This window comes from Peromyscus maniculatus, chromosome 8 (genome assembly GCF_049852395.1).
Source record: "Peromyscus maniculatus bairdii isolate BWxNUB_F1_BW_parent chromosome 8, HU_Pman_BW_mat_3.1, whole genome shotgun sequence".
Taxonomy (NCBI): domain Eukaryota; kingdom Metazoa; phylum Chordata; class Mammalia; order Rodentia; family Cricetidae; genus Peromyscus; species Peromyscus maniculatus.
This window is the reverse complement of record NC_134859.1, coordinates 92,945,096-92,967,722: the sequence shown is the minus strand read 5'-3', so window position 1 is coordinate 92,967,722 and position 22,627 is coordinate 92,945,096. Positions and strand designations below refer to the sequence as shown.

General features: G+C 35.9%; 1 protein-coding gene, 1 long non-coding RNA gene and 1 other non-coding gene across 26 annotated transcripts in view; 2 read left to right on the top strand and 1 right to left on the bottom strand.

The window, feature by feature from the left end:
* Tanc2 (tetratricopeptide repeat, ankyrin repeat and coiled-coil containing 2) overlaps positions 1–22,627 on the bottom strand; it is a 338,567-nt gene that overhangs the window by 132,884 nt on the left and 183,056 nt on the right. For all 24 annotated transcript variants that reach the window (XM_076577705.1, XM_076577713.1, XM_076577710.1 and 21 more), the window contains 2 exons: positions 13,701–13,849; positions 8,377–8,563 (listed from right to left, as the gene is read on the bottom strand). In XM_076577705.1, the coding sequence (XP_076433820.1) occupies positions 8,377–8,563; positions 13,701–13,849 (336 nt within the window). The remainder of the gene's footprint in view (positions 1–8,376; positions 8,564–13,700; positions 13,850–22,627) is intronic.
* On the top strand, positions 599–21,027 carry LOC121831481 (uncharacterized). The gene is made up of 3 exons (XR_006074948.2): positions 599–999; positions 18,821–18,984; positions 20,869–21,027. It is a non-coding gene; the product is annotated as an uncharacterized LOC121831481 (long non-coding RNA).
* LOC121831868 (U6 spliceosomal RNA) lies at positions 19,147–19,250 on the top strand. Its single transcript, XR_006075470.1, has one exon. It is a non-coding gene; the product is annotated as a U6 spliceosomal RNA (small nuclear RNA).

Sequence of the window (22,627 nt, the reverse complement as noted above, 5' to 3'; positions counted from 1 at the left end):
AGACATACATGCAGGCAAAACATCCATGCACATAAAAAATAAAGAAATCTTAAAAAAAAACCAAACAAACAACTTAGTGTCAACTTTATAATTCCACTTGAAAAAAGGAGAAAACAAGTGAGAGGATCCAGACTAACCCCCACTATCATCTTTCCCAAATCACAGAGAAACAGGGAACACTAAACTCTGTTTCTGGCTGTGCTGCTCTGGCAGTTTTGGAGGATGCTGCAAATGTTAACAAGATGCAGAAAATAAATGTGCTCATTCTTCAGTGCAATTTTTATAGTACTTGTACTAAAAATATTTCTACCTAGGGTATAAATATATATGTTACCTGGGCAAGCATTTAAGTAAAGAAATAATTTACTTTGAAAAAAATGTACATGATGACATATTTTGGAGATATATAAGTGAAGTTCTAAAATATGTCAGTACTGGTAAAATGTTTACACAGCTCCCAGTATCATATTATATTCAGGTATTTTAAGACTGGGAAAGGTTTTTTATTTGTGTTAGGAAAACAAGTAGAAGAGACCAATTAGACTTCTTTTTTAAGGCTACCACCAAAAAATAAACAGACTTTGAACTTTCAGCTTTTTAGAAGGCAGCTTTCTCAATAACAGTCTAGGATTTCAACAAATGAGAAAATTCATTGACATGATTCTTTCCCAGCTCTCAGCCACTCCAGATAACAATTCCACATTCACTAACTTTGGTCACTTGCTTTGACTAATTTAGACTAGTTGGCAATGTGGTGGTTTGAAAGAAAATAGCTCCCAAAGGAGTGGCACTATTAGGAGGTGGGTGCTTGTTGGAGGAAGTGTGTCACTGTGGGGTGGGCTTTGAGGTCTCTTTTGCTCAAGCTTCCCTCCGTGTGACTGTCAGCCGACTTCCTGTTGCCTCTGAGTAAAGATGAAGGACTCTCAGCTCCAGTACCACATCTGCCTTCCTGCTGCCATGCTCCCTGCCATGATGAAAACAGACAGTACCTCTGAAACTGTAAGTGAGCCCCCTAAATAAATGTTTTCATTTATAAGAGTTGCCGTTAGCATGGTGTCTCTTTATAGCAATAAAAACCTAACTAAGACAGAAGTTGGTACCAGGAGTGAACTGTGACTCTGGATATGTAAGCCAAATAAATCCTTTCCTCTCCAAGTTGCTTTTGATTGTGGTGTTTAATCACAGCAACAGTAACCCTAACTAACTAAGATACCCTGGGAGCAATTACCTTTTAATCTAAGTTTCTCAAGACTAGGAAGAAATTCTATCTTTATTATATTAGAGTATACATAGTTTTACAGCCAGACTGAACCACTCTGCTTATCTTCACAGATGCTTAGAAACTTGGTACTGGCTACTAACCAAGACAAAGGAAAGTGGAATATGTGCTGTTTAAAGTTTGAAACTTCTTTTGGTGCACCCAGGACTAGCTGTTTACTAATAGCTTATACCTGAAGGATTTGGACAGCCTGTTTTGGCTATGTGGCCAGAGGGCATCACTAATTTCAGTAGAAATTTCTAGAAGCTCTCTGTGACAGCAAGGCTGTCTGTACAAATCTTGGTTCACACTCAGGTCAGAGCACATGTGATTATAGAATAGTGGAGAGCTTCATCTGGAAGTAGTTGGGTCCACTTGTGCACATCTGCACTTTCTTCTGTTCTACAGTACCTTTATGAAAGATTTTGTAATAAGTGCTTTCTGACAAAGTTTATATAGCCTTTCAATGATCTGACCCTATTAGTTATCTATAGATTTCTTATAGGATCACAATACAGTACAAGGATTCAAAGATTATATCTGGACCATAGTCTCTGCTTAACAAAGTGGTTGCTAACCTCATCAGGTTAATTATGAAGAAAAATGTCATTTGGTCTTTTAAATTACTTAAATGAACAAAGTGTCCAGATTATTTTACAAAATACATCTTGCAATATAAATATAGTCCAATGACTACTTCAGATCTTCTAATGCTAAGTATTACTTTGCATTTGGACACTTTGGAAAGATGATGGAGTTGAGAATACAGAACCATAAAACTCAGTAGTGAGCCTGCACATTTCTGGAAACAAACGAGAAAGGCATGAAAGAACTAATTCAAATTATCTAGCACTCAGCAAATGACTCAGAGGGTGACTTGGAAGAAATAAAGAACATAACATTCTGCTGGACTAAATATTCCTCCAGGAACAAAGGAGGAGCTGTTAACTTTGCTTTTTAACTACAGAAGTGAAACATAACCATTGAACAAAGGATATGGCCACAGAAATTTAGTCTGTAGGTGCTAAATGATATTAAGATATAAAATTGGTTATTTCAAAAAACTCAAGACTGAAAGAAAAAAATAATCCCAAGATTTAACTGAAAGGGGGACTCAAGATTTAAACTCTTCTGAAGGGAACTGTGATTTTCAGGTAAATAAAAGGCAGAAACAAAAATGGATTCACACTTCAGTTCATCATTTGCTACACATCCATTCCAAAAGGATCTAAATGAAACTTGGTATGAAAAAGGAATGTTAGAAATTATATGTATACATCAACAATTTTATCTCAGAAAAACTGGGGTTATAAAAATTATTGCTTAATGTAACAGTGATAGATTATAATTAGTAGTATGATAAGGCACAAAATTTTATGCTAAAAAATTATACCAATACAAATTACAAATATGAAATTACCCTGCAAGTATTTGACAGTTTTCCACCTCAGACTTGAGGAGCACTATGATGGAAGGAAGCATTGTGAAGAAAATATGATGCCATTAGAGAATGCTTTCTTGATACATACTGTATCATATTTAAGGTGAATCAAGACCACATAGGATCAAAATACCTAGTAATTTGAAAGTTTTCAGGATTCCAGAGAAGACATTTACATATTTATAGTATTTAAAAAATTGAGCTCTGACCTCTTGGCTTTCTTCTTTGCATTGGTTCTGTGTTTCTTATTTAATAAGACGGTTGGTTACATCTACACATTTCTAGTTTCCTCTTTATCATAAATAGGATTTTAAATATTTTGGCATGCTTGCCAGAGGCTGATGCTGGGTATCTTGTTTAGCTGCTCTTCATCTTTTGAGAGGCAGCAATCTCCAAGGGATCCTCCTGTCTTGGCCTCCCCAGTCCAGGGGTCAAAGGAGCACATTACTGTAGCAGAGGTGGGACTTGTTCTCATGCTTGCATGCAAAGTACTTTATCAGGGGAGCCATCTTCCCAGTTCTCCTTCATAATAATTTTTGGTATTTTTGGACCTATTTTCTTAATTTTGTTTTTGAATTTTTTAGTTGTTAGGATATAGGAGTAGGATTTATTTTTGTGTTGATTTTGTATTATAGAACTTTGTTATATGCTTTTTACCTACTCAATATCTATTTTAAATAGGTAAATCCATGCATTGACATGTATACTGTAATAGCAGAGATATACTTATTGCCATGACATTCATACTAGCCACAACATATATAAATGCGCTGATTTGGTAGTCCTTCCACAACATATATAAATGCTCTGGTTTGGTAGTCCTTAAAAGAAAACCAATATAGAAAAAATAGTTAATTCCATTTGTTAATCGCTCTCATAGTTCTTGGGGGTCTCCAAGTTTTTTTCTTATTTCTTCACAAGACTCGACTCACTCCTTCCATCACACTTTTGTCTTCTCTGGCTTTGGGGGTACTGCACTGCTCCAGCTCTGCTATTTACCTATTACTTGATTTTGTTTCTAGTGGTTCATTTTTCTCCCACCTTTAATACTTGCTGCTTTCTTTGTGTTCATTATGCTTAGCTTTTTTCTTTTGCATATGATGGGAAGTTTATATACGAAATGCAAAGTAAAGAGAGACATAATTTTATAATCATTGGATTTACTAAGATTATTAAGTCAAATAACCCAGGTCTACAACTTCATATATGAAATTCTGAATTAGTTGTGCTACAGAATACAGAAATTTTCTAATTTTAGAAAGGCTAAGATTCATATATAAAATTACATACATGATTGGGGAGTAGCATCTTAGTATGAAATATAATAACATTTTTCTAATAAAATCTATAAATGTAAGTGGTGATCAGGAAAAGACTATAAACAACCTCACAGTTCAGATGAGATCTTGTAGTCAAACATATTTGGTGTAAATTTATCTTAAAATACTCATAGTTTGGAATTTTTGGAATTACAGTAGGAAGTCATGACAAAGATATGAGAAAAAAAGAAAAGAAGTTTTATACACTGCTGGAAACACTCTGCCACACTTTATAAAGTTAACTAATCATAAACCACATGACCCAGAAATCAGGTATAAATTTGAGGACAGCTGTGAACAATTGTAAATGAAATGTGAGGAATGTATAATTAGTATACTTGAGGTAGTTAGAGAAAATGGGTATTACATAGTTCTTTAAAAAGTTTTATATTAATTTAACATGCCACTTTGTGTATTTCACAAATACACAAACACACACACCACTGAATATATACTTTGAAAGGCTACACTGAAATTTAAGAAGCTATAAACATATTAGAATACCTACAATGGAAGGGATTGAGGATAAAGGGCAAGTAATAAACTGAAAAAAGCTTGACACAGACTAATCTGCATATACAAAGGAGTATTACTAATTACACTCTGTACTTACAGCCCAGGAAGAGAAAAACACTAATTTTGTCTAAGGATAAATGTGAATTTGCATATACAGTACTGAAGGGTAACACTCTCTGGCCTTGAATGATAGAAAACACTTGTTTCCCCATTTATTTCTTATCCCTAAGTGCTTACTTAGGGTTGGTTAACAGCCAAATTTTCTGGAGTCTAGAGAGAAATCTAGCAGTTGGTAAATTAATTAAAATAACTTTTACTTAAGAAGGGAGGGCAACATGGTTCATTGGATAAAAGGCATTTGCTGTCCAGCTTGGTGACTTGAGTTCAATCTCTGGAATCCACATAAAGGTGGAAGCAGAAAACTGATTCCACAAATGCCCTCTGACTTCCATGTGCACTGAAGCATCACATTCTGCCCCCAATTATGAGTATACAAACATGTGTGCACATACAGAAATTATAAACAAATAAAAGTTTTTTAAGCAAATTTTTGTTTTTCTTTACTTTTTACCCTCTGAAGTAGGATCTTGCTGTGTAGCCCTTGGTGGCCTAGACCTTCAACCTTTCTTCCCTACCCTCCTGAATGCTGGGCTTTTTAGATGTGCAATGTTTGTTCACTTTTTTTCCCCATAAAAGTTTACTATCCTTGTTTTGACAAAAATATTTAAAAATACTTGCTTACATTCAAGTATTTGTTCTCTATGCTGCCAATGGAAAGTTTTCTTTTAACTTATATTTAATGTTATTAATTATAATTTTATTTGCATGTATCTGTAGAACCCTGAGTTCCTAAAGCATACGATGAAGACCCAATCCTATTGCAGTCACCTTCTGTATTCTGGAGGATCTTGTCACCTGGCTCTAACAGATACATTCCCAACTCAGTAATGACAGACTAGAAGGAATGTTCATTTATGCTCAAAGGAAGCAATCCTGAAGCAATTACTCTAGCTCCTGACTTAATCCCATTTTTGAAGAAATCTTCATTTTTCTTCTTTCTCACACACTCAAATTTTGACTATATTCCAAGAAGATATGAAGATTTAAATCTTTTCTTAAAATAGGATGTGCTGTAACACGACACAGGAACACACCATGTATTGCAAATGTCTTCTTGAATATTGCAAAATATGTAGCTTCTAGCTCTGGTTTCATTTTTCTGAGTTCTTCCTTTGTCAATGACCGTTTTCTAAGCTTCTGCAGTTTCTTCTTGAAGTATCAGAATCAGGTCTTGATGGTGCTGGCATGATGATGCAACTGCAATCTATACTACCAGTGAAGGATCATGAAACCACATTGCTCAACAGAAAACTCACTTTGACAATTTGGCAATGACCTCTCTGTGACTTGCAGAGAAACAATTCGATGAAGATTCACATTTATTGTTTTAAGTCTGGGGTCTTGTCAGGGCTGTTGTCCAGGCCTTCCTGCACCACGGCTGCTCCAAGGTGACTGCTCAGTCTTACTGTCTGTATTTTAGACTTCCTCCTTAGTCTATGCAATGTTGGCCCTAGACTAGAACACTCTTATCGTCCGGTTGTCAGGCAGAAGAGAAATACACAGAAAACACACTTACATTCAGAAATAAAGCCCAACTTTCTTCACTAAGACGTTTTCTCTTCTCGGAGTATAAACACAGCTTTATACTGCTATTGTTCTTATCTGAATAGAATGTATCTCAGACTATTTGTTAAAATATACTTAATAACCCAATTATTAAAGGAAATATATTTAAAAAGACACAGTTCACTACATTTCCCTCCTAAAGGCCTTTTGACTGAGGAAGGCCTTTTGGCTGGGCTTTTTCAGCTGAAGCCCTTTCGGCTGGAGCTCTTTCAGGCTGAGGAGTTGGTGAGGTAAGACATGGTGGATGCGGCTTGCTCTGCTTCTTTGATCTTTCAGCTTTCACCCCAATATCAGGCTCCAGGTTTTTTATTAAAAGACTGCTTAGGAACTCGTGTTACAACTCTCTTTATCTATTCAGCTGCTGACAGCACTGTGGCTGACAGCATCATTTGGCTGCTATGACTAGTACAGGGTATGGACATACATAGGTATACATTCCTACTGTATGCTGACTGAGACTCCTTTAGCTGTATACCTTGAGTGGTATAGAGGACCATATAACATGTCTTTTATGGGTGATGGTGGGGGGGTGTTTACATATATTCATAGTGACTGCACTAACGTACATTCTCCATCTATTTTCCCATGTTTTTCTCTAGTTATTTCAAAGTTTTAGGCTTCATATTAAGTAAGGTCACTGATCTTCTTTGGTTTTATACAGTATGAGAAACAGAAATTTAGTTTTATTCTTATTTTTATTGATTCTTGTGGATTTCACACCATGTATCCTGATCTCATTCATTTTCCCTCTGCCCTTGCAACTTCTCCTCGACCCAAGATAAAATAAAATAAAATTTAAAAGAAAAAAAAAAACTCATTGTGGAAGCTGTACTGTGGCACAGTGAGTCACACAGTATACCCTTTAGTCCACACATCTTTACTTGTGAGTGTGTATTATAATGAGTCATTGGTGTGGTTCCAGGCCTCTGGCTTTTGCTATACTGTCAATACTGGTTCCTCACTGGGACTCCTCTTTGATAGCTTGCTGTTGCCCTGGGTTATAGAGGTCCTGCAGCTCTGGATCTGCAGGACCAGCACCTTCATATGCTTCAGCAGATCATAGATGGGATGGATGTTGGGATGGGCCAACTCCCAGTCCTGGTTCTGGCCCTGGGTAGGTATCTGGGTTGGTCAGCCTGCCAGCTCTCCCTCAACCTTACCACCAGGGCGAGCTCTCCAGCACTAGCTCACCCAATGCAGCAGGCAGTAAGGGGCAGGGCCATTTCTCCTAGTCTAATGCCCTCAGGGCTGGCTCACTCACACCCATATTGCCAGGGCCAACTCTTACTATGTTGCCCAGGTGAGGTTCAGGGTCCACTTTTCTACAAGCTGCAGCTGGTGAGGGGCAGGGCCAGCTCTCCTGCTCTCATGCCCCTGAGGCCATTATTCTTAATTTTTGAGGGACATTGTCTCACTGAATGTGGAACTCCCATTTTATCTATACTGCCTTGCCAGCGAATCCCTGAGGTGGGCTGGAGAGCGGGGAAGACGAACAGAGTGATGAGTTCTGCTCTGGAGAGGGAGAGGAAGATCATTTACTCTGCCTACTGTAGGCTCACGCCTTTAGGCTGCATTCAGCAGTAAACTACCTAGGCTCAGAGCACCATGTCTCCACAGTAACCCACAGCATGTTTTTTTTTTTTCTTGTCATAATACATTAGTCTAAGGTCCCAGAATCATAAGCAACAGAACAAATTTATTCTACTTTGTTAAGGGCAGAAAACAGGATGTCCTACTGATAAGAAACACGGTCAGAAGGGGCTTCCAAACCTCATCAAAGGACTGATACGCACAGGAAACAGACATACCCCAGGACAACTCAAATTGCAGATCTTTAGCCCTTTAATCTTAATCTCCTTTCTCTGTTTTCACAAAATTCTACTACACTAGTGAAGAATTAACTTTTCTAGACAACTACTGTGACAGCAGAGACAAAATATAGAATTTACAGAAACTAGTGTATAGAACATTATCAAATAAGGCCTGAAAAAAAGTGATTAAATAGAAATAAATGTTTTTTATTTTGTCGACCTTTATCACTTTAACATTTTAAAAAAGAACAAGTTTACATACATATCTCAAAATATACTTCTGAAAACCTTAAACTTGCATTAAAAAAAAAAGATACAAAATGATTATTATAAAAAGAAACTCACCAATGATACCACTGTCCCTGCTTTCTAGGGTGGAGGTTGGGCTCGTGACAGCCCCATAGCTACAGTCCTTGGCAGCTGCACTGGTACTGACTGGCGGGAGCGTGGAGCAGGGGCTGCTGGCTGGTGGAGAGGCAGTGCTGCTAGTCAGCGTGGAGCAGGGGCTTATCCGCTGGGTGATTGCTGAGGTCTGAAAAACCAGAGTCAGTACAAAGTAAGGTCAACTGATAAGCTGTTAAAATGTATCTCAAGGCCAAACAATAACCTGATTTAAAAAATCAACAATAATATCCATGTAGCCTTTACAACTGTTTTTGCTTTCTACGATGAGATCCCATGTTCTACAATTAAGGTTAAACTTGACCACTTAACACGAACAGAGACTTGTGGCAAGTTTTTCTGCTTTAGACTAACAGAAATGTCTTTTTAAACACAAAGTGCTATTTCCAATCAATGAAACTTTTCAGAAGGCTTGGAACTTTGTCTTGTTAAAAACTTTCTTTGGCTAGAAAAAGAATGACTCTGCAGCTAAGGAGAAATAAAAAAAGTTCTTAATGAAAAGAAGGATCTTACTGATACACAGGGCATGAATGCAGAGCAAAATACCTTATTTTATAAGCTTTTCTATTAACACAGAGTAAATGATGTTTATTTAACACAAAAATCAATTCTTGTAAAAAGTAATTATGTGTAAAGATAAATTTATATCTTGAAAAATTCTTATATCTGAGATTCTCTAAGTTTCAGAAGGAGGATGACCCTGAACTACTGACCCTCTTGCCACTACCTCCCAAGTTCTCCTATTACATGAAAGCACCATTATGTCCAGCTTTCCTTGGTAAGTTTTTAATATGAAGGAATTAAAAGTTACAAAAGGTTGGTGGTAATATATTCTGGTTTGTCCAACAAATGAGAGATCCAATTTTTTCTTCATCTCTTTCTACCCAAATAAATTACTGATGTAGTGAATAAAAGTACTTTTTTTTGTCAAACACTAAAGTCATAAGTGATCAAAGATGAAATTACTTGAAGAAGCACTACTGATAAATTTTAACATGTTCAAATATTAAATTTGAAAGAAGCCTTTCAAATATTTTACATATAGTCTCCATCAATAGTCTCTTTGCTGAAATTGAGAATCTACATTTAATAACTAGAGAATGTGTTGATTATTAACTGCAAGAATATTAATAATTTTCAACTAATTTGATAAGGATTTCTGGATGCAATCCCCTATGTTTAATTATCTATGTTCAATCTGTGTTGGATTTTAGTTTCTGTACTATGCCTGGTCATAAAAGACACATTTGACTTAAACAGAAGTAACAGTATCATCACATTACAACCAAATAAATCATTTTAATCATATTAGTAATACTAGGAACTGATTTTTCCTTACAATGAAATAAGCCCTCAAAATCTATGAGGTAACTTTCTTCTACTATATAGTATTTCTCCAGAGAAAAGAGGAGTTTCAATTTCTTTGTAACCTCTGTCTTTTATAATTCATTGGTCACTAGAGTATCAGCTTTAAGTGGGAGTGCAGCAAAACCACTTATAAGACATACTGAAAAAACAAAGCTCCAACAAATTCTGAGCCTTATAGCACCTCAACTTAAAAATTCAACACAACTTTTTTTTTTTAAGGCCCAGGTGTTCATTTCCCTAACATGTAGGATGGCTCACAAATACAACCAGGGTTTCGGCACTGTGGGAGAGGGATCATCTCTGGCCTCTTAGGGCGAGAGGATCTTGGCCTTAGTATGAACTGAGAAGGGAAGGAAGGTGTTTTCATTCTTTTGCCCTTGCTAGAACTGGAGGGGCAGAGTCACCCCCACTCCTTCCACCTCTCAGCCAGGAAGCCAGCTTGCTGACATACTGCATTCTAACTGCTGTAGTAAGTGGTAAAGGGACTAGCCTGGTGCCAACCATTATAGGGAGGTCAATACACAATTTTACCTTTCCTGCACTCAGTTCATGTAGCTTGTGGGATGATGAAATGAACTGTACTCCGTATTGTCATACACTGAAAAAAAGTTTTATTTTGGGATAGATCCATTGTAAACAACCCATTTCTATTTGTAGACAAGATTCTCATTCTGGTCTTTGTCAACAGGCAGTGTATCACGTACATAATATAGGCCATGTGAAGGTTTACCCCAAATACACAATTTTTACTATCATTTTTTACAAAATAAAGCAGTGTCATAGAATACATGCTTTAAAAGCCTTAAATATAAAAGCAAAATCTATAATTGTTTAGAAACTCAAAAATGGTTGAAGGCTTAAGAATTAAAAGACGGCCCTTACATTTATATATGGAGGCTAGTGAACAAGATATAGCTGTTATTTTCCATGCTGCAGGTCAAATGGGTATCTAATTAAGTTATTCCAACTCTAAAAGTTTTTAGCAGTTTTCCAATTGTCCTTACCATTCTCCAGAGGGAGCAACATGAAGTTCACAATCTGGACTTTTTAAAGGTTCCACATAAATTCAGGTGAGTGGCTAGTGAGATGGCACAGTGGATAAGAGCCCTTGCTATGCAAGCCTGATGCCCTGAGTCTGATCCCTGGAACCCACGTGATGGAAAGAGAGAAATGTCTCCATAAAGTTGTCCTCTGACTTCTCTATACATTCATGACTATCCATGTGCTCCTCCACACGTGCTTTTATACATACACACATCATGCACACACATACACTTGTGCAATCATAATACTTTTTTTCAATCATATTTAAAAAATGCAGGCTAGCCGAAGATAAAACTCCTAACATTCATCCTAACACCTTAGGGACTTGAAAGAAGAAAATAAAATTATTGAAGCTAATTATCACTTTCAGTAATTGTTCTTTTACAGAAAATGATCTATTCTAACCTGCCTGTTAGATTCTGTCACCATAGTACTAATCTGGGACATCTTCACTATAGGGTCTTCCTGAATGCTAGTCCATCTTTGTCAAAATGCATTTAGCTCAGAAGAAAGTTACCAAAGATAATGACCTCCTAGTTCTTAATGATCTTTCTAGTCTACAAATTCCAGTAGTCAATAGAGCCACTTTTTTTTTTTTTTTAAAGATTTATTTACTTATTATGTATACAGTGTTCTGTCTGCATGTATCCCTGCAGGCCAGAAGAGGGCACCAGATCTCAATGTTGATGGTTGTGAGCCATCATGTGGTTGCTAGGAATTGAACTCAGGACCTTTGGAAGAGCAGCCCTTAACCACTGAGTCATCTCTCCAGCCCAGAGCCACTTTTTATGTGGTTTCAAGACAGCTAAAAATATTTTCCAAGAAGCTACAACTGTCATTTTTTTACATTTATGTAATGCTTAGCCAATTTTAAATATTTTTACATATTTTCACTTATTTCTTACATTTAGGCAAAACACTCACACAGATTAAATAAGAAGAAAAGAAAGAAATGTGAAAACGGGGACCAGGGAGACAGCACAGCAAGTAAAAGCTCTTGTTGCCAAGGCTGATGACCTGAGTTTGATTCTTGGGACCCACACAGTGAAAGGAAAGAACTAACTCAGACAAGTTGTCCTCTGAGTGCCATACTTCTGCCATACGTACACAAATAATAAGTATGAAAATGAAACTATCAAAAATATGAAGGTAATGAAATAATTTTCTAAGCCATAGTCTTACACATTTTACATACTAATTATACTGTATATTACTGTATACTTTATTTATATGGCACTTTCAGCTTACAAAGTATTATTTTTACAAAAATTCCTATTGTCTTGTCACCCTTCTTTTCTTTTTTTCTTGGTGAGAGGCAAAAAATTAATCCAGGACATTTCATTTGCTGGGCTAGCATTCTACCTCCAGCTATTTCCCAGCCTTATGTTTTAGAGTTTTATTTGGAGATGTGGTCTTACAAGTGTATTTAAAAGTAAGGCAAAGTCTACATACTTGTGACTTGATTTGAAATCACAGTGACATGAAGAGTCTCAAAAGCAAAATGACTAATTTTATCATCTCTGAAAAAATGTGGCTTTGTAGAAAAAGATGAAGTAGTTGGCTATAGGAAGGAGGAGGGTATCGTGATAGTGGTAATTATTAGGACAGTCACAGGTTAACCTGACATAAATATCAAGAAACTAGAAGTTACCTTAGTTATCTGGGAGTTACCTCAGTGGTAAAGCCTTTACCTAGCAAGTACAAGGCCCTAGGTTTGGTTCCCTGGATATGGGTAGGTCAAGATATCTCCCCAGGCCTGAATAAATATTTCACTATAAGGCACTGAACTAGTTAGGTTTCTATTACTGAGAAAAAGACTAAAGGCAATTTGGGAAGGAAGGAGTTTATTTCAGCCTACAATTATAGTTTATTATGAAGGGAAGTCAGAGGAGGAACTCAAAGCAGGAACCTGGAGGAAGGAACTCAAGCAGAGGCCACGGAGGAGTGCTGCCTACTGGTTTTTCCTGCTAGGTTGCTTTCTTATCTAGTCTTAGACCACTAGCCCAGGTAGGGGTGGCACTACACACAGTGAGCTGGGCCCTCACATCAATCATTCATCAAGAAAATGCCCTACAGACCGGCTTACAGGCAATCTGACAGAGGCATTTCTCACTGAGATTTCTCTTCCCAGATAACTCTAACTTGTGTGAAGTTGATAGAAAAGTAGGACATTACCTAAAAGAAAGTTAACTATAAAATAATATTTTAAAGCTTTCTGAGATGGATACTCAGACCATTAGTTTCTCAGGTTTTCAACTTTTCTAATAAATGCATTCAAAAGTAGTCTTTATTTTTTTCAGTAAACCTTGAGTCATATCCTATACATTATACTTAGCTTTCATGCAACAGTTTGAAGTCTTTTCTAATTTCCTGGATTCAAAGGCTGCTGAGAAGCGCATTATTTAATAGCTAAGAATTTAGGGATTTTTAACTTTTAGCTGTCATTTTCTAAGTTATTTTAACATTAATTCTACTGTGGTAGAAGTAATTGGTAGTTTTAGAAATGGATTAGGATCTGCTCTAGACTCAGCATATTATTAATCTGCCAATAATGCACATATACTTGGGAATAGTGTATACTCTAATTTCTCAGTGCAGTGTTAATCCCTCAATTCTGTCATTTGAGTAGCTTATTTGTTATTTAGTAATTCATTAGTTTTCTGTTTTTTACATATATAAAACACAAACAAGAAATAGAATGATTATGGAAAATTAAGTTATATTCTAGGCCTCAAAATGAATTCTTACAATTGATATCATTCCTTCCAGAATGAGCACATATCCAATCATCTTTCTCTTCCTGCTATAAAATGCTAATTTGCATTGTTTAGCCAAGTTGATAAAGCATAGCTTACCTGATTTTCATCCTGTACCTCCATGCTGTACTGGTCACCTGGCTGTACTTCCGGGACTTTCTCTCCAAGGAGGAAACCCAGACGAGTCATGAGTGTGTTTGCTGCCTCATCTACAGATGGAGGTGGCCCAAGTTCCTGTTCAACATCACCTGGAACAAGAAGACAGCAAACATGAATCTTAAAAATAAAATGGTCTACTTTTATTACTGCTTTTATATTCAGTTTGGTTTTTTCTTTAGTTTTCACATTCTAAACTCAAAAATTATAATGCTCCAGACTATCAGCTGAATTTTTAAACTTCTGTGTGGGTTCATGTATGCTCCTGTGCGTAGAGGCCAGAGGTAAACCTCAGGTGTTCCTCAGGAGCCATCTACCTTGTTTTTGAGATGGGGGTCTTTCAGTGGTACTTGGGAAGGTTGACTAAGAAGGGCTGGCTAGTTAGTCCTAGAGATCTACCTGTTTCTACCTTCCTGGTATTGGGATTATAATCCTGGGCCACCACAACAGGTTTGTATGTGGGTGGGAGACTGAACTCAGGTCCTCCTGTGTGCATAGCAAACACTTTAATAACTGATCCATCTCCAAGCCTTTGATTCCCCTACTTTTAAAGACGGTAATTTTCACACACAATCTACTGAGACTATTCTCAATCTATCTACAGGAAATACTTGAATTTAAAAAATGTTTTTGTAACATGCCAAACATGTTCCTGTTTTTTTGACCAGTAGCTTTCAAGCACAGTTTCACTCTTGGGATCTACGTTTCAGCCACAACAGCTATTTCATTCAAGTTCTTTTGATGGTTTTTCTTTTTAAAGAGTTCATGCAAGTACTCCTTCTTATATTCTGAAGTAATTTCAACCTTTGATGAAGTTTCAAAATAGGACTAAGAATCTTCCCCCCCTTAGCCATATAAAAGTTATAATTTCTCCTCATCCTCCAAAGCTATGAATTTTTTATAAACACGCTCTTTTGTATAACTCACAAGCCAGCACAGAAATCAGGATCCTAACTCTTTCCATTACTATGACTTCAGCCCCATGCTGAACCCAAGCTTGAATCCTTGCTTGGTGACATGCTCTGGAGCAGGAGGGGGCATTTTAGCTTTACACAACTCACTTAGTTATCAGTTCATTTTTAAAACTCTGAAACAGTACTGTTAACTGCCATGACCTTGACTCTTATAAGGCTTACAGTCCAGGTGTTTAGTACAATGTTCCTCAATTTAACTTTTGATTCAGTCCAGGTTATATATGTTTTGGCAGAAATGTCAAAAAAGTTTTGCTATGTTAACTTTGATCACTTTGTTATGCCAGTGTCTGCCAGATTTTTCTATTTTAAAATTATACTTTTCCCCATTGTAGTTAATAAGTATTTTGATGGGAGGACTGGAATTATGTAAAATGTTCCATTTCCTATAATACTTTGTGGTGATTATATATTTACATATATATATACATATACAAATTCCATATCTATCTCTCTCTATATATGTAATTTTCCTTTAGGCTGTTTTTAGGTGCTCTAATTCTTTGACATTAAGTACATATACAATGTTATATAACCACAGTCACTATCCACTTTTAGAACTTTTCACTGTCCCTAAGAAATACAGTCCCATTAAACAGTGATTTTCTTTGTCCTCCTCCTCTTACCAGCCCCTAGTGACTGCTAGTCTACTTTCTTCCCTTGTGAAGTTGCCTAATCTAAGCACCCTGTGTAAATAGAATCATACAGTATTTTACTCTTTGGAGTCTGGCTTATCAGTTAGCATAGTGAGTTCAAAGTTTTTAGTGTTTTAACATGCATCAGAATGTCATTCCCTTTTAATAGAATAGTATTCATTTACCTGTTGTTGTGCATCTGGATAAGTTTTCAGCTTTTAGCTACAGTGAACAGTAAGTATGAACAGTGGTGTATAAATAGATCCTTGTCTGACTCTTCTTCAATTAATTTTTCCTATTTTGAGTATTAACGTTTCCTAGTTGGATTAATTACTGTCATTGTTTTCAAATAGTGACTTTTTCTACCCATCCATTTCACTGATTCCTATCTTATGTGGTGGGCTATAATTGGTTACTATCAGTATTGATTTAGTTTAAATTGTTTTAGATTTAGCTAAGGTAAGCAAGCTCCTTTAATTGGGCTCTTAGGGCCTTTTAACATATTCTTGCCATGTTTTAGACACAGCTCTATGGCACATGATTTTTCAGGCTCATCTGGTATTTTCCCTGTCTCAGCTATGGAATTAAATAATCTCTTCAGAAGTCTTTGTTCTTCTTAGAGAAAAAAGGTATTTAGAACATCAACAGCTATATACTAGGTGTGTCAATTGTTACTGGGATATCACTTCCTCCAGGACCTGTTCAGTGAACAGTCAGGTTGTATTCATAGATACATATATTTGCAAAGTAGTATTTGTATATACATATATGTGCAAATGTATGTACACATATTATTTCCATTTTTGTTTGTAAACACACACACACAGAGTTCTCAGTGACATCTCTAATTCTAACTCAATACTTTAGAATTAGTCCATAAGATACAATTCTCTTCCTATAATATTAACAAAGTAGGCCTCTGTTCTTCTTAGTCTGTTCTCCCTCCATGTAACACATTTCACTGCTACCTATGGTGACGCTGTACACAAATGTCCTTATGTTGGTTGTGCTCCTACTCTAAGCTAAGGTGCCTCAGTCACCACCACTTCATCCCCCTGCCCCAACTGAAACAGAATTCAGATACTGTAAATTTTACCCCAGTCAGTGAATAGTTGATTCAGTGGCTTTCAGTTTATTCATAAAATTACATCGCTATAACCACAACCCAATTTTAGAATATTTTTATCACTTCAAAAGGAAACTATGGCTCATTTTTGCCCTGAAATTTAGATCCTTAAAATCCCCAATCTCTGGCATTCATTTTAGCCCTCTTGCTTAAAGAATGTTACATTCTTTCCATACAATTAGCTTTTTGGGTTTCTCTTCTAGATAGATTGGCATTTCAATGGCTGCCAACTATAAGAATTATCTTTCCCAAACTTAGCGTTGTCTGCAGCCACCTCCCCCGCTAACCTTCGACTATTCATTCCTAAGATTTTTTTTTTAAATCATTGAAAACTGAGCCAAGAAGCTCAAAATGATCCACCATAAATGTGATATGGAAAAGTTTTTCCATGATATATTTACATGGACATAAGTCAGTATTTTTCAGGTTTTAAGTTCAGATGTGCTTACTCTCACTTTGTAAGAAGTCATACACAGATCCTATAGAGTATTTTAGAATGCTTTTTATATCTTTTTACCACAGCAAGCTTTAGCTATAGTGTCACATGGCTTGTCACCAAGACACAAAGCTTTTTATAGTTTATGATAATCTGCATTAAACATTTAAATACTTCAAATGCTAAGAAAGGTTTTGATTTTTACCATTCAGTTTCCCATTTACCTTGAATTCCCTCCTAAGGTCACAAATGGGACTATCAGACAAGGGATGCATGTATATTTTTGTATATTAGTATTAAACTAAAGTTCTGTCTGTGGAAAAATTTACACAGAATTATCATTGAATTTATGCCAAAGGATCTATTTTCCTTTCAACGGGTACCATAAATTTCTATGCAACAGAACAGAAATAATAGGCAGAATTATTTATATACTATAAATATGTGTTTATGTAGTATTATATCCTCAAATGACTGAAACTTGTTTATTGATTAAATAAAACAATAAACTGCTTTCCTTCAGCTCACAAACAATGCCTTTTCTCTGCTATATGTTAAATTAATTCTCAATTTTTATAATAAATTCTAGATCTCTAGATATTCAAGGGCTCCATTTCATTTTCTCCTAAAAAGCTGTAATTACCAAATATTTTCTAAACATAAATTTTAATACTGGGTTTTACTAGTATTTATAAAACACAAAAAAGATAAGGCTATAATCTATATGGGAAACAAAGGATCACTATATGATTGTTTAGTGACACACAATACTTAATATATATAAGTTGATATTCTAAATACTTTACAAATCTCAACTTATTTAATCATTAAAAATTATTTTTAGGCAGTATTTTGCCCACAGCCCAAGTTGAACTTGACCTTGTACCCTTCTGCCTCAGCCTCCTGAATGCTGGAATAGTAGGCATGTCACTGTACCTGGATCAACTTCTTTCTTCATAAAGAATGTGACACTATCTTCTGACTGTAAGAAGACAGTAGTGCTCTTGCCTTATCTTCCCTCATCTACTTCTAGTACTTGTCAAACAAATAATCCTATAATCTCAGTGGCTTAAAACAGAGCAGGTTGTTTCAATCATTATAGGTGTAGGAAACTCCATTTTGTTGTGTTCTGAGATAGGGTCTCACTATACAGCACAGGCTGACCTTAAACTCATGATTTTCCTGCCTCAGCCTCTTGAGTGTTAGAATTACTGCCATGTACTCCCACATTCAGCTTACCTTACTTAATCTTTATAACCTTATGAAGTAGGTATTATTACTATAACTTTACTTAAGATTAGACTGAGGCATATGGAGTATAATCAGTTCAAAGTCACACAAGCAATACACACCAAAACTAGGATTTTTTACTCAGACTCCCTTACTCCAAAATCCAGGCTTCTAATTACCATGATTTAGTGCATTGCTGGAAGGAAATGGTGTAACTAATGAATGCTGAAATATGAAATGGTGAGGGTGTATGTAGTGATCGAGCATTTGCCTACCATGCCCAAGAGCCCATGTTTGGTCTCCAACACTGTAAAACAAGTAACTTAGTAGCAGGCATACTGTTTGTAGTATTTTAATCTCAGCAATCATAACACACACATATTCTATGGTTTGCTGACCTTTATGCTATCTTGGTCAGAGACCACATTAGATTCAAGGCCTTTTAGCTATAGAACCCACCCTCATGGTCACATGTACTTTGTAAAGGAGTTTCTATGTAGTCACACCTTAAGCTTCATTGTGCATCTGAACTGGGAAGGACTGTTGCCAGGAAACTTTTTCCAAATTGTACTATGTTTGAAAATGCAGACAGTGAACTAGTTGGCATTAGATCCCCCAAAGTCAAAGTCAATCTTAACCGCGTTTTCATTCTCATCTCTTTGCAGATCACTGCCTGCATTGACACCTGCAGGGTCCCCTCACAGGTATACATAGGAGCAGGTGCCTGTGGAATCCAGAGGGCTTTGAATTCTCTGGAAATGGAGTGACAGATGCCCGGGAGATGCCTGATGAGGGTACTGGGAACTGACCTGGATCTTCTGCAAGAGTAGTAAGTATTCTTAACTTCTGAGTCATCTCCCCAGCGCCACCCCCCCCCCAAATTTCTTAATATACAAAAAAATCAACAAAGAGAAAATTTGGCAAAGTAAAGTTTATTAATAAGACACTAGTAAAGGGGTGAAAAGATAAGCTACAGAGTGGCTACAGATAACTGCAATTTGGCAGCACATACACTAAAATTTAATGATTCAGGGAAGATGATCATGGCCCATGTGCAAGGATGACACATAAACTCAAGAAGTGCTCTATAGTTTTAAATAACATCAGGATTAAAAAAAAAGATAACTGCAATTCATATAACCAACAGAGGCCTATATCCAGAAAATAAATCCCTGTACCCCAAATCAATGAGAAAAATCTAATAAAAATTGAGAAATGGCTTTCTGCATGCCTGCTATGCATGCACTTCCCATTAAATAAATATAACTTAAAATTTGTAGCATTTAACACCTGCATTTTTGCATCTCATTAGGAAAATTTAAAAAAAAATTGACATTTAACAGGCAGTCATAGAATTGTTCATATAAACAAAATCTGAACTCAACCGTCAATAATGGAAAATGAAAGAAGAGCAATCAAAACATCTGGCACAGTATTAAGAATACACACCAAAGGATTTCATTTATATAAGCTAAAAAGGCAGTGAAACAAAAGATGCTAGAGATGGGTAAGGGCATGGAGGAGGTATGAGGAAAGTGTCTGAATACAAGTGTAAGAACAGATAAGGTTCTCTATCTTGAGTCTGCTAGCACCTGATATATAGGAGTATATTCACTTCACAAGATTTCAGGACAAAGAATTACATTCAGACACTTTCTATATTTATGTTGCATCTTAATTTAAAAAAATCACAAACAATGAATTAAGGACATAGGACACTGACTTTCAGAATGAAACAATTTTTTTAAAAGAAGGAAGTGGAACTTATGAAAATGATTTCATTTTTTATATATATTTCAACTTCATTAGCTATTTAAATTGTTCAAATGAAGGATATTAATTAAATATCAACAAACTTAATACCTTACAAGTCTTGATGTTCCATGTAAAGGTCTTGTTTTAAAGACTTAAAGGGAAATTACATACAAAATGTGTTATGATTAAAGCAGACCATCAGGGTGCTGGGAAATTTGGTATGAGGACCTAAGTTTGGATGAGCTTTAGAGACACATTTAAATCACAGTACTACTTGAAATGAAACTTCTTCAGTTATATTCTGGATCTTACTATCTTTCCAACCTTCAGGGAAGTATGATACAAAGGGTGATCCTTCCTCTCTCAAAAATTAAAAATAATGTGTTTAGGTAAATTTTTCCCACTGGGTATCAAACACATTCAATATTCTTGCAATAACAAATCACAAACAACTTTACCAACTCCTCTTCCCATACTTTTCTAGTGATTACAGCGAGCAACAGTTAAAGTCTACAGAGAGGCCGATGTATATGAGAACTATTTTAGAAATCAAAGGAAGTACGAAAAATCATAGAGAAGAAATGAATAAAATTGTTTTGGGAGAGTGGAAGGCAGAAGATGGAAAAGAACTTTGGAAGAAGTCATATCTGAAATTAATACTTCAATGACTTTGATATTTAACAGCAGACTTAAAGAAAAGGAGCAGAGAAAATAATTTTCAGATACAAATTCTGCTTGAATTTCCAATTCAATACAAATACCAAATTCTATAATAAAATCAGACTTAATGCAGAATATTTTAATGTTTTAAAAACTGATGATTATTTTTAAACAACACATTACCAGTAGTGTTAAAAGCATTAACCCTAATGTTTATTAAACCACGACTACCTAATAAATTCCTATGTTCATAAAAATATATTAAATCATTTAATCTTTATAATATCCTATTTCACAGGTAGAAAAATCCGCAAAGATGAAGATCTTGCTTGCTCGGAACTCAGTGTCAGTTAAGCAACTGTTAATATTTTAAATACAGGCTGTCTGGTTCAAGAGCCCATATTCCTAAAAAAATGAATTATTATGTTAAAATGTGATTAAAAAATAAAAATGTGATTAGCAAGTATTTGGTTGTTTGATACAGGGTCTTTTAATATAGCCCAGCTTGGTCTCAAAGTCTCATCAGGCCTCTTGTTTCAGCCTTCCAAGTGCTGGATAACAAGGATGCATCACCATATCTGCTCCTGTGATTATTATTTTTTTCTTTAGCAGAATGCACTGGAGTTATCTCATGTTAGACGATATAGAAAAAATACTTAATAATTTTAAAACTTTTTTTTTTAACTAGAACTTCAGATGTCCAGCACTGTGTTAGGTGTTCGATACACACTTATGAAATATGGGCACCATTTCTATAACCATGGGAGAAATAAAATGCAATTTAAATCACAGCAAATTAAATTCTGTGATAAATATAAAACAAGCAAAAAAATAAGCTGCTGTAAAAAAGCTAGTGAATATTTCAGAAGACATTTTATGAGCCTTTACTTTTGAAGATACCAATCAATTCTCTACTCAGCAGGTATACACCACCTGCAAAAAGTACCTTCTGCTTCAAGTAGGCAATACCCAGGGAGAAAATAATGATTATTCTCCCAAGAAGCAAATACCTAATAGTAAATGATTTAAATCTCTAATCTGTATTCTAACGTGATGGCTGCATACAAATAATGAGACATTATGCCCATTTTTTAAATTCCCAGCATTCTCTTAGCATGTTCATTCAATGCTACATTATTTTCAAAATCCATTCATTACAAACTACTGATTTCTCATCTATTTAAATATGACACCTCTTTGTGCTAATAGTAAATGGATCTATGTGTTCTGTCTAACAGAGGTATAAAAAAATCATTATCTTGACCCAACTACCAAAGCAAACTTGATTATATTTCTGTTTCTTAGTTCTTAAATGATTACCTGAAATTCTCCTCTTAGGAATACTAGGAAAAGGTGTAACTCCCAGCAAGTGTTGAAAAGGTACAGGAGCTTTCCCATGTTCTTACAAAAATAGCTCCCGGTTGCACAAATCAGTGCCTACCAGGGATCAAAGTCATGGCCTCTGGCACCTCCCCACTTCCAGAGCAGCTGGCATTAAGGCACCACTCCACATTTAGTTCTCTTGGCCACAATTAAAGAAGCAGAAGAACAAATGGAGTCCAAGTGAAAATACTGACAACTGTTGAAACTGGGGTACATTCATGGAGATAGTCACTCTAAGTTTAAACCCTTCCACAGAGTTTCTTGGGCTTGGGCACATGGCATTACTCAGATAATGGAATTATTATGAACTGGAGTCTGCATAGCTAGACTCTTTTTGTGATCTGGTGATTCACCAAGAAACAAGTGGTTTCTTTGGCTGATGTCCATTCACCTTCGTTCTCAGAATGAGTATGTCTAGACCTACTCTTTTTGAGGCACATCTCAGTATGTAAGCTAGACTAGGCCAAAATTCACAGTTTGACCCAGATGAGTTTCAAACTTGTAATCCTCTTTCCTCAGGCTTCTGAGGACTGGAATTATAGTAGTATACTCAAAATATTTTTTTTCTTTTGTATGTATGAAAGTTAGAACACTACACAGCTAGCAGGTAGAGGAATCAGAAATTCAATTTAGATCAGGGTTGAGGATTTAGCTCAATGTAGCCCTTGGTTTAA